A 17434-nucleotide genomic window follows, 5' to 3' on the forward strand; every position below is an offset into this window, starting at 1 on the left:
TTTTCTATTTCAAGAAATTAAATGCTTGCTTATGTTTTATGGTATAAATCTTCGATGTTCAGTGCCATACATAAATTATTCAGATTTATTTTGTGTCATTAAATCTTGAGCTTTTTATTATGGTAGTGTACTTTTTTCTTCTAATTTCTATTGCTGACTTTTCTATACGTGGACAGTTTTTAAAGCCGTAGTAGAGTTTAATTTCAGTATTCTCAATGAATTATGAAAACAGTTCTAGATTCTGCAGTTTCAGTTATGAGGTAGTCTGAATAAAGTATTTCTTGATGATGATGCAGAGATTTTTAAAGCATAGTAAATCTGATTCCTTGATTTCTATTACAATATTTTTTTTATTTTAAGTGCCCACAGAATTTATTAAAGGAAAGTGTAAAAGGCTTTTTCTACATTGCAATACCATTTAAACAGGACTCCAGAAATATAATACTCAGAGCATCTGTTTATTTCTCTCATTACAAATAAAGCTATACATATTGAACATTATTCTATTAAGACATATTCTAGCAGTTTTGCCAGTAGCATTTCTAGTGTCCTTTCGACTTGTGATTTAGGGAAAACATTATAGTTTAATCCCACTCCTTATTTGACCTAGCTAGGGAAATGATCACTCATTCCTAAACTTTGGTTTGTTTATATTGAATTTTTTCACCTCACCATTCTAGTGTCCTTTCAGAATTAATGATAAAGTCAGACGAAGTTAACCCAGACTTTTCAGGAATAATAATTTCTCCTTTATTTAAAGTGAAATTATAGAAAACCCCAACTGTTGGAAACCACCAGAGGAACTTGCTCAACAATTTTGGTGGCATGAAAGCTAAAACCTGTAAATTTACTCCTTGCCACCAAAGGCTTACCAACTTTTTGCATGGGGAATTGAATATTTTATAGGCCATAATTACTGAATTTGTATTTAAAAATGATTTAAAAATGAGAAATTATTCAATGGAATATGTAGAAATATTGCGGATTTCTTTGCAAGATTACAATGGAATTCTTAGATCTTATGAAATATACAATTGAGAGTAATTCTAATCCTATCATAAGTATAACATTATAAAGTACTTGTAACTTCATAAGGAACAAAAAACAGGTCTGTTATAATAAAAAGAATGATAATTTCCCAGATAAAATTTTCATGTGTGCAAGAGGTGCTTCTTAGGGTTTATGGAGTTGGATTTTCTGTTTTTTATTACTGCTCATATACTTCTTTTAGTTCTCCGGTTTACCTCACACGTGTCTGATTGACATTATGATGCATTCGTGAGGAAATTATGAAAAGTTGTTTTCATGCAACTGTCCTGTAGTTACAAAAGAACTTCACTGCATGAAAAGCAAACATATCATTCAGCAGACAATGCTTAATCTGTTCAGGAGCCCAAACCTATTGCTGTTCAATGACAGAAGAAAGGAGAGGGATTAATTTGAAGATGCTTGTGCATGACATATGGTAATTTCTCCATAGGAAGGAAGTGTCAAATGGTGACCTCTAAATCTTAACGTTGACCTTCAGTTGTAGAATGTGTGCACCATACGGTCCTTTTGCCTTTTCATGTGATAATTTAAGCTGAACATTTTCCTGGTAACATAACTTTTTGGGGGGAGGGTGGGTGTTGTTCCACCTATTCTATAAGGATTATAGCATTCACAGTAATTATTTTAGAATATAAAGCATTTGTATCATAAAAATATTTTTTAAACTGAAGAATGGAGCTATGTTAGGAGTCTTCTAACAAGAGTTAAGTATATTTAATTTAACTTTAAATTGTTATATTTTAAAAGTTGTATTTTACAAGTTGGTATAATTTAAATTGAGTTTTTATAAAATGAGTAATAAGTTGAAATGATCTCAGTGAATATTGGTTGGAGAGATTACAAAATAATTTAGGCATAATGTTAGGAAATAAATTATTAGAAAAAAATGACAATCCGAAGACCAAAATAAACTTTTCATCATGTGATACATTTTAAACATTGAATTACATTTTTGTGAATTCTTAATATGTTTATTGTCATTTTTTTCATTGTAGCCTTAGTTATTTTAGAACTTCTTTTTATATTAGATGACACATCATTCAACTATAAATAGATTTTGGTTTGAACTACACTGTGATTGCTATTCAATAAAATATATCATTTTACTGCCATAATCCTTAATGATCATACCTCTCTGATTAAAGCATCATTTTTCAGTTCTACATTTACTATATTTTGCCAACCTTGTTCTTTAGTATTCACTAACACTGAGCTTTTTTTCAGAAACCACTGTATCTCAATTCTCTCCCCTTTTATTTCTTCTATTTTCTGCTGCAAGTTGCTGCACCTGTCGTTTCTGCTCGGTCTGATGCTGATCACTCTGGCTCTGACCCTGCTTCTACTCCTGCTTTACATACCTGTTTCTTAGTAAATGAAGGTATTCTCTCTCAACTTTCTAACAACTTTCTTTCAATCTGTGCTTTATTCTAGTATATGTTCTTTTTATCTAATTTATACATTCATCTGCTTTGTTATGTGTGAGATCCTAAAGTTTCCATTTTATAACTTGATTTGCTAATGTCAGTAATAAGGGTCGATTATAAAAATGTAATGTTATTCCTGGTTGGTATAAACCATGTTTCCTGTAATCTAGAAGGCTATTAAAGGAGTGCAAAGATGCTAATCTATGATATGAAGTAGGCATTAAAAAGGGGGTTGGTTTTCATGATGATGTTTGCCGTGTGATCTCTGGTGTTAGAGCTAATTAATTTATTTTACATGTATCATTACTCTGTGACAGACACTCTTTATTCTCTGTACACAACATGTGCCCTGGTTAGAGGGGAAAGTATTTTTGGAGCTCTGAAAATGTTAATGGAATCTACAAATCTTTATTCCCCAAGAGCTATCTAGGATTATTTATACTGACTGGAAGCTTAACGGAACTTGTGAGCTGTGAGTTATATCCAGTCTCTTCATTGTGGGCTCAATCTTCACCAGTTTATATAATATAAAAATGAGTAAATTTACAAAATCTCATATGTAACCCAGAATGATTCTAACTCTTCACTAAAAGCAATAATACCAGTCTATTCAAACAGAAAGAATGATATAATATCTACAAAATACAGAGCCCATGTTCTAAGTATCATTCCTTCGGAAAGAAAACATGGTACCGTAAAAGTATAACACATTTTTTGTTTGGTTTCCTTGTCATAGACCTGTACTAAGGTTTGTATGTTAAGATTGGATTTTAGCAAAAATAATTAGGGTCATATTTGTTAAGCTATTGTGAAAGGTAGTAATTCGTTGATTCAAAAACAAGCTGTTGACTTTGGACCATGGTGAGAATTATCTTCATATTAAAATTTAGCTCATTAATATACTTCATACTTTTATGAGACATTAAAACATTTAAGACGTTACTAGGTAGTAATTTTTTTATATATATTTGTGTATGTATGTATGTATGTATATGTATGTATATATATTCCTCTGTTGAAAATAAATTATAATCTAAAATGTGTGTGCTCATCACCTTAATTAACGTAATTATATATTCTTAGTTGTTGAGAATTTCCTTACTGAAAAGGTGAATCTTTACATAGGTAGCTTGTCTCTCTCGCTCTCTCTCACTCATACCCTCTTTAACAATCCCAATAATCATTTTGAGTTTTAGGGTAGGGTTTTTGTTGTTTTTGTTTTAGAATACTACAGCTTAGATTATTTCAGAACACTGATTTGCTAAAATTTTGTGGTCACAGATAACTCACCCTGTAATATGAACACTTTTAAAATAGGGTGGAAATGATTACTTGAGAAAGTCTGGATACTAGTTCTTTTAAGTATTGCAGTGGTTTACATTGTTATCTTTATATAATCAGTTTCCATATTGTGGAATAGAATTTTGGAAAAAACAACTTTTGTTCCCATAGATTAGAGTTAATGGTACTTAAAATTTTATAAATTTTAGATTGTTTTTATTTGGGGGAATGTAGGAATTCATTTTTTCCTCTCAAACTTGGTGTTAGTTTACTTAAGTTATGATTGTGACTAAACTTCTGATTCATTTTGTAAGAAAAGGGATCAATAAGTACGTTAATTAAAGGCCCTCTGACAGAGAATAGAAAACATCTCTGTTGACTGATACGAAGGTAATACCAGATGGCCAGGCCTTAAGTGACATGAACTTATCTTTGGATATCTGTGTGAGGGCCCTTTTAACTGTCAGTAGGTTCAAATCTAGAGCTCTGGTATGTGTTTATTTCTGTGCTTTTCTAAACCTGAATATATGTCTTATTTTAGAGGGAATGTTTAGAAATGTGTTTTTCTTGTGGAATTGGTATATACTTAATGTGGAAATTTATTTTTATTTTTTTTTAAAACTTTTAGAGTTCTTAGAGCTGAAATTCGAGAGGAAATACATTTAGAAATGAAATACATTTGTTATATCTTTGTACAAAATATCTAATAATAAATTGAAATCATAACATAATTGAGCAGATCTCCCCTTTTGGGTTTAGGTTTGGTATACTTACATGCAGAAAAATATTGGAATTAGGGGGAATACCAAAGCATTTATAATATATTACATTTTAACAGGATGGAGTCAGTTGGCTGCTATGCACTGTGTTATGCTGCCAGACCTGCTGGGATTGGACAAATTTAGGCCCCCGCTTCTAGAGATGCTGGCTCGGAGATGGCAAGATCGATGCTTGGAGGTAATATCGAGGTGATGTGGATAGAAAGCAAAAACATTAAAAAGGCACTGGGCAAGTGTAAATTTGAAACAGAAATGTTATTTTTATCTAACTTCTTATCACCTGTTTATTATGTGATAGAAAATATGGATCCAATGATTCTAAACAGTAATGTTTCAACTTGCATATTTGTTTACTTTTTTTTTAATCTAGTGAGTATTTGACCAAAAGTTTTATATACTTATGGAACAGTTTCTTAAGTATTGATTTCTGTACAGATCATACACATACATACACACACACATACATACAGCCCACCTCCCCTCCAGATTGCACATTCAGGTATAATCACATCAATCAAATTCTAAGTGAATAACCATAGTCCAGTGGAAGGTCCTGTGTTATAATAGAAGGGGAAGGTCTTTGGAATTAGAACAGACCTGGGTTTAAAAATCAGTTCTGCCAGTTATTAACTTTGTGACCCTAGGCAATGTACTTAACCTATTTGAAGCTCATTTGTAAAGTGGGGATAATAATATATTCCTCACAGGATTGCTGTCAGGATCAAATAAGATAATGCAAGTAGCACAGTAAGTACAGAGCCTGACACATGGTAGGAGCTCAGTAAATGGTAGCTATTATTTTGTGTTAATGGACTTGTGTGGTATTAGATATTGCTTGCAATATAATATCACCAGGGATTTGGAAATGTTTTATGGAGATTTTGCTTATTATAGCATTTGACCCGTATAGCTATAGCAGTTTATGTCATTCAAAAGTTTTAATTTACCAAATTTAAATCATCCTGTCCCTTCCCTCAACTCCAAGTGGAATTGCAGCATACTGAAATTTTCATGGTTTTGCATTTGAATAATGTTTGAATTCACTTCAAAAGTTAGTTATAGTTAAAAACAATTTTTATTTGAATTCTTATCAGGTGCTACCGAGTTATCTCTTCAATTATAAATACTCAATAAATTGATTGGTACATACCTTGACAGTTGTCTAGCTTCTTTGAACCAATGGGTGTGGCACTTTGGCCAAAATAAAACAAAACTAAACTAAAACTGCAACATAAAAATGTGTGCCATGTTGAAAGAAAAATTGAGATAATATAATTTTGAAAAATAGTTTCCTTTTATAGAATTAATGCCATTTCATAGGAATATATTTGCTTGTTTGTTGAAAACAAATTGTTTAAGCCAGTCTTAGGTATACGTGAATTGTGTGGATTAATACATATATGTTTGTGTAAGCAATATCTATTTAGCATTATAATAGATAGAAATCCACTAGATAAGGTTAAATTTCTTCAGGCTGAAAGAGAAAACATTTAATAATTCTAACAGTGATTTTTTAACAATAATATTTATATGGAAATTTAAAAAATTTAAAACGCCAAATTAAAGTACAAGAATATTTTTGTGCAAGCCTTGGAAAATGAAGTTTTAAACCCCAAACTGATTAAACGTTCAAACATTATTCTATTAGTGTTAAAGTATTTTTAAGTGAGATCATTAACTGAAAATCTTTGATTTGCTTGCATCCAGTTTATTCAACTTTAGTACTTACTTCATTGTTTGGTTAGTAGTGTTTCTCATGTAAATAAATGTGGTTTGTATATTTTCTAGCTTTCTTTCATTATGAACTTGCTCGTGTTTAAACACCTCACTCACTGGTCTGCTTCCGTTTTTTGCATTTGGTTCTGTGGTCTTAGGTCAGAGAAGCCGCACAGGCCCTGCTTCTAGCAGAACTGAGAAGAATTGAGCAGGCGGGACGGAAGGAGGCCATTGATACCTGGGCTCCTTACTTACCTCAGTACATGGACCACGTCATGTCACGTAAGAGCTCTCATGCTTTTCTACAAAGCTTTTCATGCATGTGTAGGAAAGTACCAAAACTTGCAGTTATGCTTGCTACTGCCTATTACCAAAAGTGAATCATTGACCTTAAGATGAAAACAGGGGATCCTCAAATTCTGCTCATTCATTTTCTGAATCCTTACGGTTTGGAGTTTGGTTTTGTAAAAAGTTATGTAAAATAAATATCTAAATATTCACAAATTCACTGACCCCTTATAAAGTTAACCCTGAATTGAAAATTCTACCCTGTTAACACTAGCATCTGCCTCTGCCTATTTCATTATTATGATTGTGGGTACCAACTTTTTAGATATTGATCTGATATGTAAGTACAAATACAAGGCAGATCATTCCAAGTGGAAGTTGGAATTGTGAATCCTTAAGAATCATCTGGTAGGTTTAGACCAGTTGAAAAAGAGAAAAATAGCAAGGATTTTGACTGAAGAATCTTTCAAAAGAGTATAATTTCAATGGACTGGGAAAGATCATGGGAAAAATTGTTGAAATTCTGGAATAGCTTTTGTAAAGTAAAACCTTTGCAATTATGCTGCTAGGTCTAAAGTGCATTGAAGAAAAGTTACAGTGCACTGTGATAATTTTTTTCTTTTTAGGAAAAGTATGCTTCATTCCCAACTCATCATTTAATTGGTTCTTTATTCTTCTAAAGCAGAATTCAGAATTAAAAGTTTAGCCTGTTATACTGGGTATAAGATAAATCAGTTTCACTTTTTTAAAAGGATAAAGTCTCAATGAATCTTTAAAAAAACTTTTTTACTGTGGAAATTTGTCCTGGGTATAGGTGCATTCATTTTAAGTGACCTTTTGTCCATACCAGTTATTCTCATTTATGAGATACTCATTATACATGTCAAGACAAACAATACATGATTGTATAAGATAGAAAATGAAAATAAGATTCAAAAAGGGTTATAATTGTTATAACTGGTATAAGTCTACCAGGTGTTTGCCAGTGGTGACTATAGTGGTTGTTTAATTTAGTATGTGACCTTGGACACTTAACCTTTCTTCAGCCTCAGTTTTGTCACAGATGAAATGAAGATGATATAGTAGGACTTTATAGGATTATTTTGAGTATGTAGTGAGTGAATCTTTGTTAAGCACATGGAACAGTACCTAAGCAGTCGTAAGCTCTATATATTTGTTAAATAAACACATTTATAATCTATAAAAATGCAAATATATATTTCACATATAACCAAAGCATCACACATTAACAACTCTAGTTACAAATTCTTTAACCTAGGTAATAGGTAACAGACTGTTTACTGAGAGAGTATTGGTTTTTATTTGCTTACTGGGAACTTTTCTATTTTAATAAAAGGAAATTAAGTTAAAAATCCCAGGGTCTTTAGACATATGGACTCTATGTAAGGTATTCGGCTTAAAGTTCTTATTTAAGTATGTATAGGTTTAAAATTTTGTAGAATATAAAAAAAAAAATTGGGATGAAAAAAGCTCTCCTTTTGAGTATTTGGATAGTCTGGCTGGTGCTCTTTGTTCAGTATCTTGTGGCTATTAACTTCATAGTATTCGAGAAAATAGAATTAGCTCATCAGCTCATCATAAACCTTATTGAATATAAGATGCTCAAATTTAAGGACAAACTATGAGTATAGTACTGTAAAGTAGACTGAAGGTGAAACTAAATAGCAAATTGCTAGAGATTCTTTTAAGAGGAGAACACTATGGAAATTAGGAAATATGGAGAAACATTTTCAAGACCCTTTATTTAGAATGGACTAGTGTAGAGTGGAAGATTGATTAAAGAAGAATAAGTAGATGGGAGGCTGTTACAGAAGGGGGGATATGGGACCAGACCAAAATGTAGATAGGGGAAGAATAAAAGACAATTCTAAGCCTAAATTACAGATTGCATATAAAGGTCTAAGGAAAACATGAGAGGTTAGTACAGTGTTGTATTTTTGACAGTTTGGGAGAGAGGCGCCATTAGCAATGGTGGTGGATGCCATTTTATTTTATTTTTCCTGGAAAGAAGAGAGTGGTTTTTTCATCACTGTTTAAACAAGCACAAACTGGATTGTTCTTATGTCAAATTTAAACCTTTCCATTTACGTAAATTAAAGTTTTTGGTATTTAGCAACAGTATCTAGGAGGACTTTATAAATTAACAGAAGCCTGGCTAACTTAAAACTTTAATCTATCACTTACTATAAAATTGTATTTTTAGTGAAAGAATAAACAAATAGGCATTCTGCATGTAACTAAAACATCTCATACTAACAACCCCTGCTATAATATGTTAGTCTATTCTGGAACTTTTACATTGACTGAGTGTAAAATTAGTCTTAGTTTGCTTTACTGAGAGCTTTCTATTTTAATAAAAGGCTGTCAAGCTAAAGGAGTAGGGATTCTGAATGTGTGAAAGGAGAAGAAAGCCTACAAAAAATGAGGAATGACCACATAGGGCTGTTGGACAGATTTGCTGTCCAAAGGGATCAAAAGGTTCTGGAGCCAGCTGGTGGACAGCCCACGCCTGCCATCAACCTGCTTGTAGCGAAATCGCTCTACCACGGCCATTTATGTTTGAGGAAGTGATTGCTGTGGCAAGTGGCAGCGTAAAGCGTTCTTTAGAGACTGAACGCCTCTTTCTAGCACAGAAATCCTTTTAATCACTGAAGTAGGTAAAATATTAAGCAATACGTCTGGTAAATACACCGTACATCAGATATTTTCTTATAATTTAATCATCCGAGCATTAAAAAATATGCATTAATTGCCTAAGCAATATGGACAGCTCCTAAGTTATGACCGAGCTTGGTCTAAGAGTCCCTTTGTTAGATGTTTGTCTGAAACTCAGAAACTGCTTTTACCTGAAGAGCGGAAGGTCATCCTGGGCTGATGGACTGTGATAGCCCTTCCTCTTAGAGACCTGGCGTCTGGAGGTAGTAACTAAAGTGGGTAGGAACTTGCTCTGACTTCACACTCAGTAGGTGATTGAGCTGGGACTAAGATGACAATTCAGATCAACTGGGCGTTACTGACTGGGATCTTCTGGAATTTTATTTAGGTATATGATGCAGTAACAGCCTTTTGTAGGTTTGTCTGAGAGCCTAAGGAAAGCAGTGGGTCAGAAACCAGTTGCTTTTCTTAGGACTGTTGAGAGCATTGGAGGGGAAGCTTTTTGTAAAGCATACAGCACAGTACATGATACACGTAGTGAATGCTGGTTGGCGGTCCACTTCTCTTTCCTGTATTGGTTTCTATAGTTTTGTTCTCCTTATTGTCACCACCTCAGAATTCACTCTAATTTATATTGCCCAGGGATTCTGGCAGTAAACCAACAATCACTGGGGAGGAAAAAGGAGCAATACTCTGCCTTAACTGAAAATCCAGTTCACAAATTTTTATAAAAGCCAAGTCCTAATTGAGTGATATGAGAATTTTGCTTCCGATAATGAAGCTCTGTCCTTGAACCTGTTAGGGAACATTTTATCCCTTACAAATGCAGACAGGATGTACACTTTTTTCTCTTCAATTTATTTACTTTGGTTGCACCAGGCCTTAGTTGCAGCAGGCGGGCTCCTTAGTTGTGGCTCACCGGCTCCCTTAGTTGCGGCATGTGTGCTCTGTAATTGCGGCTCGCGGACGCCTTAGTTGTGGCACGTGAACTCTTAGTTGCGACATGTGTGTGGGACCTAGTTCCCTGACCAGGGATCAAACCCACGTCCCCTGTGTTGGAAGGCGGATTCTTAACCACTTAACCTTCGTTGTGGCATGTGAACTCTTAGTTGCGGCATGTGTGTGGGATCTAGTTCCCTGACCAGGGATCGAACCCACGTCCCCTGCGTTGGAAGGCGGATTCTTAACCACTGCGCCACCAGGGAAGTCCCAGGATGTAAACTTTTTTTTTTTGATTTATTTATTTATTTTGGCTGTGTTGGGTCTTCGTTTCTGTGTGAGGGCTTTCTCTAGTTGTGGCAATTGGGGGCCACTCTTCATCGCGGTGCGCGGGCCTCTCACTATCGCGGCCTCTCTTGTTGCGGAGCACAGGCTCCAGACGCGCAGGCTCAGTAGTTGTGGCTCACGGGCCTAGTTGCTCCGTGGCATGTAGGATCCTCCCAGACCAGGGCTCGAACCCGTGTCCCCTGCATTAGCAGGCAGACTCTCAACCACTGCGCCACCAGGGAAGCCCCAGGATGTAAACGTTTGATGCCTAATTTCTGATCGGAAATTTGGGGATGAGTGCACTGTGATTCTTATTCTGGTTACAGGATCAGAATTCTAAATGCTGCATACATTCTTGTGATAGTGACTTAAATAAATATTGTAAATATTTTCTGAGTTATCACTCTTCAGCATGTATTCGTAACCACTTTTAAGTTCCAGAACACTTTTAAAACATTTTACTGATTGTTCTTACTAAGGACGGATTACTGTTATTTTGTGAAACTGTTGTATTATGATGCAGGTGAAGGTAAAATGTTATGAGTTGTCTCAGATTTATTTTGGAGGGAAGATATTTTGCAGAACCCAATTTTATAGTTTTCTTATTTGTGACATTCTACATGTAGTGTTTTGATAATTGACTTTTTTTTTTTTTTTTAATGAGGTCAAGCACCTGCTAGTTTATGAAATACACCCACACTTGCCCTTCATTCCGGGCAGTGACTACTTGGAGGTAAATGCTGATGCTTCCTGATTTCCTTTGGCCTGTGTTTCAGGGTGACCTTACAGGGCATAAGGTCACAAGCGTAATTATTTCTTGTACGTTGTGTTCTGCTTGCTCACAGTGGCTCATCTCCTTTAATTTCAGAAACATTAAACACCTAAAAGTTACTACCATTATATAAATCAAAATCTTTTCCAAAGAGGGTGCTATTGTAATTTTATGCAGTTATGGCTGGTGTAGTATTAATTTGTAAATTTATCATCTCAGATATTGATAAAAGGATGTGTAACACATCGTGTTTAATATGTATTGATGTCATCAGAAAGAACAATCCTTTGTTCTTATCGAGTCCCTGCCTTTTTAGCTTCCTTTTGTGTTAAGGTTACCAGGGTTAGGCTAGTCTTTTTATCCCCCTTGGAAACAGAATAGGATTTCTTTGTTCAGTGAAAGACACTCCTAGTAAATGTTTTGGGTTTGACTTTCAACAAGCTACACTGTAGTACCTATTTTAACCTGGAATTGAAGTCACTTTTCTGATGGTTATAAAGTAGTGGTCATTCTGAGCACAAATGTGGATGGACCAACACATACAAGAAGGTAAGATGGAACTATATATTACAGAGGTAGTGGAAAACTCTTTTGTAGCTAGAAAAATAATTTAAATATTAGTGCATTCTTTGGTAGGCAGGTATTTTCAGGGTTTGCTGGTGGGGAGAGGATAGGGAAAAGGATAGTGAGGGGGTTTGATTTAAGTGAATCTCTCCACCCCTCCCTTCCTCCCGAAAGGCCTTAAACTACGCAGCAGTCCTTCCTTCTTTTTTCTGTATGCCTCAGTTGTTTGGACTTCTCTAACAGTCTTGTTAGGAATGACTTTCTAGATAACTGAGGGTTTAAAAATCACTAGGTGCAGATTCTAAAATAAAAAGTAACCCTTTGTGTTGAAATATTTCAAAATGTCTCTGGCTTATTGAACATCTTCTCAGTAGCCAGCATTGTTGTTTTGGCCCAGGCTGTAAAATTACCACCATTTGATTATTAAAGGGAGTATTAGACTTACCTGAACGTAAAAGTACCCAGATTGCTATGCCTCTTGCATTTCATATTCTATTTTTAAAAATAATTTTTCTTTCTCCTCTTTTAATTGTCTAGTAATTGGTACCAATTTTTATTGCGGCCGGGCTGTTTTGTCTCACCCTGAGTAGCTCCTGTCCTGATTCCTGATTTACCGTTTCCAGTGTTGTGAGGTGTGCAGAAAAGCCAAGTTAACAAACTTATTTCAGTTAAATTTAAAATAAGAGTAAATTGGCTGAGAGTAAGGTCTCTCTGATGAAAAGAAACCCCCAAGCTTTAGTGCAAGCACTTTGGGGAGCCCCTGTTGGCACCCCACCTTCTGCTTACTTGACTGCTTTCTCGGGTCTTCTCTGGCATTCTGCATGTATGTATCTTTTGGAGAAAAATATTCTAATAAAATTGGGGAAAGAAAGGTGGAAATCATTTGGTTGTTCACGAAGAACTGATATTTCTAAAAAGACCCCTTTTATAACCAATGCCTGTTTTGTGAATCAGCTGAAATTAAAGCATGAGATTTCCTTAGAAATCTTTGTAACAGTTGTCTTATGGCGTTCACAAAACCAGTTGGAAATGATTGTGCATTGTGATTAGAAAGGGAAAGTATTAAATTATGCCTAAGTGATGTACGTGGAAAGTATTTCATGTTCTGTGGGAGTTCCTGTATCGTGAGGCAGAAAGGGTTTGTCTTAAGACAAACTGTATTATGCACAGCGCACTGTAGTTGTAATATATCTGTTTGCAGTCGTTTCACTGAGACCTAAGGGATTTGTTCCTCTTTCTTCTTCCGGAGTGCCAGAGCTGTTGAGCTTACTTTTAAGTACTTTAGACTGATCATGTGTTTAACAGCTTAAACTGTTCTACTTATCTATATTTGGCTACTAACCTAAGAGAATAAGCGAAATTTCTTCTTAATCGGTCACAGCTATCTAAAGGAAAATCCTTTTGTTTCATGTGACTGGAGTTCTTTGAGGCGATATTTAATTGTTTTGTAATTTTCCTATTATCCTTTGAACAAGTTTTGGAACTTAGAGTAGTAAAGTGGTAAATGAAAAATGAAAGCATTGTTGGATTGATTGGTTATTTAGACCTTACTGCTAAGTAATAAACAGAAAACTCTGTCACCCAGTGAGGCTGTGGGTTAGGAACTCCGCAGGATTAAGCGTGAAGTCCTCTGTATAAGAGGCTATAATGATATAGCCAGCAGTCTGGTTTCAGGTTATCAGTAGGAGCCTGGTGACAGTTTTCCACCTTGTGGAACAAAGCAAGGAGTGGAGCGGGAGGAAATTCAATAACTCGTTCCTTGGTGAACGGTGAGGAGTTGAGATTCCATCGAGTGTGAGGCTCCTTGCCTGCTCCCCATTCCTCCCCATTCCATTCACGGAACCCTGGTTATCAAATGGCTCCCGTGGAAAAGCTTCTGGAGTGGAAAGGATTTGAAATAATTTCGGTTATTTTCTCATGTCCCCCGCCTTCTCCTCTTTGACAGGCCTCCCACTCTCCCTCCCTTCAACGCAGAAATTAACTCTGCTAGAGCTGTAGTCCATGGCAAGGCCCCTAGGAGGCATGGCTGGCTTTCTTTGAGGTGTTTGTACACTTACTACCTGCTTTAAGAAGTTGAAGGTACTTAAGCCTATGCAGACAACTTATAAAAGAAAAACTCATTCAACTGGTGACACACTGTTTTACAAAAATGGTGTTCAAATTGAAATGCCTGGTATACCTTTAGCAGAGGTTCTAGTGGCCTTTGCTGTAATCAATGACTTAATATTAGTTGCTATGAAGAGTATGATATTGATTTGTGCCGTTAGTCTCTTGCTGATTTGCTGAAGAACAAAAATGTATAATGCTAATGGAAATAAAGTACTTTACAAAACACTGCGCACGAATACTGGCCCATGTCTTTGTAACAGAACAAGTGTCTAGTAAGCTTTTGAGTATAAATTTTCTTTATTCTCGTACAGATTATTTCAGTACAGATACTTAGAGTCCTGTTGAACTTGCTTTCACAGAGCAAAAAGCTGAATTGATGGTCTTGTGATGTATTAAATCTTCAGATACTGAATATGCACGAACAAATCCAACTTGGATGGGATGTGAAGCGTTTATAGTTTTGCACCACATTTCTAGTTTTATTATCGCCTTATATTGACTGGATATTATGTATAATTGCATTGTTTTAATATTTTAGTTCAAAGCCTTGCTGTGATCTGCATGTGACCGAATAGATCTTACCGTTCGGAAGGAAAACAGTAATTGAAAGTTATTATAAGAAAAAATTACGTGAACCTATTTTGCCTGTGCTATTTATATTGTAATAGCAAATGGTAGATTTTGTTCTAGTGTTGTTTATAAATTCTGGGATTAAAATTATCAAATTATGCTAAAATATTTTTGCCTAATTCATTCTCCTTCCTGTTCCCTGCTTTCTGGGGGAAGAATGATTTTTTTTTTTTTTTTTTGCGATATGCGGGCCTCTCCCGTTGCGGAGCACAGGCTCCGGACGCGCAGGCTCAGCAGCCATGGCTCACGGGCCCAGCCGCTCCGCGGCATGTGGGATCTTCCCGGACCGGGGCACGAACCAGTGTCCCCTGCATCGGCAGGCGGACTCTCAACCACTGCGCCACCAGGGAAGCCCAAGAATGATATTTTATATTTTATTTCTCCTTAGTAATATTGTCCCAAAGATTTATTATGTCTACTATCTATTTTTATTAAGCAAGTTTTGATACAAACAAGTATTTTAAATGTGTTTTAATATTGTGCATGTGCATGACATTTGCAGGCTTGGTTAGTATTTTAGCACCTCTAGTCCACAAACATAAAGAAAAAAAATTGTTTTATTGGTTTGAGCACCCGGATTGACCCCAGCAAGATTGAGATTGATCTGCTTTCTTTCAGCCTGTTAAATGCCAATCCAGTCGTCTGTAACAGTACTTAGTGTTTTTGTAATTTTTCTGTACATATTTTCTGTGTTTGTCCTATAAAACTTACCCATCACTTGAAAAGATTCTCCGTGCTTGATTTAGAGATGAAAACAACCACAACCACCTATTTGATTGCTTTTTGTTTTTAAAAATTGTCTCTACAGTTAATGTCGGTGTTCTAATCACAGTTCTTTTATGTAATCCTTATGAAAGGACTTTATATTTTACCAGGAAAAGATGGTGAGACAGACTTACATTTGAAATGTGTACCTGGACTAAAGAATACTTAGCTTTGGGGAATGGAAATAGAAGAGGAAGGATGGGTCTTAATATTTGAATATTCCCACTGATTTTTAAGAAATATAATTAACCTACATCCCTCTGGTAATTAAACATTATTAAATAAGTTCTGGCATACCTTGTGGATACAAAGACATAAATTTAGCTTATTTCTGAGATTTTTTCTGTCTCAGGCATGAAGTAAAGAAGGCTTTTTCTTTACTTTCTGCTAAGGGGTGGCTAGCAGGTCTTACTCAGGTTTTGTTTTGTTTCATTTTGTTTTGATTTTTGCTTGCTTGTTTTCTTTCTCCTAAAGCAAAGGTGAGTCTTCAAAATAAATAATATCAGAGTCAGAGCAACTAAACTAGGAGTGAATCTCTGAACCTGGATGATGGGTAGAGGATTGGGCATTTATAGTCTTAATCTGAAGTGTCATGGTGCTTTTCATAAAATACTTACATAAGGTTGAAAGTGACCACATAATTTGGGGTATAATCTATTTTATGGTATGATCAGGATCCTGAGACCATCCCAAGCTCTCCCATATAGAAGTTGGATGGGCACTTGGGACCAGAGGCCTTTCCCATTCCATTTCATCACTTCTGTGTCCACTTCTATGGAGAAGATATTCAAGCATAGTGATTCTCAACAGGTGTAGAGTGAGAGGCAGGAGAGATGAGTTTCAAAAGGTGATTCTCCTAAACATTACTTCCTCCTCAACCAAGCATCTATAATCATTCACTTTGTAGTTGACATTAATTAGGTAGTAAAATACTGTTTTTTCGAAGGATTTTTCTAATGATGAATAAGCAACAAATTTACTGAAGCTGATTATTAGTTGGGAAGTCCAATGGAAAGAGGGGTGTTGGAAGGTCTGGCAGCTCTTTCTGCTTCACCACGCATTAGCCGTGACCCCAGAGAGATCCCTAAGCCTCTACGTTTCCTTATGTATTTCACAGTTTCTATTTATGTGAAAGGAGAAGAATGAACAAATCTGTGTTTTTTTAAACCTTTTTGATAGTAAACGTCTATGTGAAATCTTAATCAGAGTTCCAAACTATAAAACATTTTTAAAAATTAAATAATTTCTTTAGGCAGTTTAAATCTGTGTGTGTGTGTTTGAAAAATCATTTCTTGTGCATTGAAACCCTCATGCTCTTCATTTGTATTCTGACATTTGTTGTCGAAAACTAGTTAACTGTCTGTTCCCCAAAAGCCTCTTGCTCTAGCCAGTGGCTCCCCTCCTCCATGCTCCCCGCCACCACCACCAACACACACAATGGTACAGGGCAGAGTTACAAACTTTACCTTGATAAACAGAATTCCTAAGTTTTGTTATCATGCAGAATGACTTTTAGTTTCTATATAACCCTTACCATTCTGTATGGCTACCTGTGAAATATGTTCTACTTCTCCAGCAGATGACTGTGTTCTTAATAGAGCTTCAGAGTAGCTTGTACCTAGTAGGGTGCTAGCAGAGTGTGGGCTTTAAACGTATTGTCTGAAATGCTCCCCGTTTTGTGTGCTCCTCATTTTTTTAATTGGTTGTGTGGTGTTCCATTTTGTGGGTGGACCATGTTTTATTCAACAATTTTCCTGTTGATGGGCATTTGGGTTGTTTCCAGATTTTTAATATTATGGACAGGGCTGCAGTAAATAGACTTGTGCGTATGTCTTTTCATTTTTTGATAGTGTATCTTGGCTACGTTCCAAGAGGTGAGATTGCTGAGTCCAAGGATAAATGTGTGTCTAATCTTTTGTTAGATATTGCCAAGTTCTTTGCCATAGAGGCTGTACCATTTTGCATTCTCAATGATGATGTATTTGAAGGCCTGTTTCTCTACATCATTTCCAAAAGAGTATACTGTCATGCTTTTGGAATGTTGTGACTCTGATAGATGAGAAGTGAAATGTCAGTGTTGTCTTATTTTGTATTTTTATTGTTAAGAATGAGTT

General features: G+C 35.5%; 1 protein-coding gene across 6 annotated transcripts in view; it reads left to right on the forward strand.

Moving 5' to 3' along the window:
* Nucleotides 1-17434, forward strand: part of WDR7 (WD repeat domain 7) — a 374489-nt gene that overhangs the window by 121585 nt on the left and 235470 nt on the right. For 4 of the 6 annotated variants that reach the window (XM_060310354.1, XM_060310355.1, XM_060310357.1 and 1 more), the window contains 3 exons: nt 2330-2428; nt 4594-4712; nt 6409-6532. In XM_060310354.1, the coding sequence (XP_060166337.1) occupies nt 2330-2428; nt 4594-4712; nt 6409-6532 (342 nt within the window). The remainder of the gene's footprint in view (nt 1-2329; nt 2429-4593; nt 4713-6408; nt 6533-17434) is intronic. The other 2 variants (XM_060310358.1, XM_030868017.2) reach the window with 1 other exon arrangement.

The sequence above is a fragment of the Globicephala melas genome, chromosome 13 (assembly GCF_963455315.2).
Source record: "Globicephala melas chromosome 13, mGloMel1.2, whole genome shotgun sequence".
In the NCBI taxonomy this organism is placed as follows: domain Eukaryota; kingdom Metazoa; phylum Chordata; class Mammalia; order Artiodactyla; family Delphinidae; genus Globicephala; species Globicephala melas.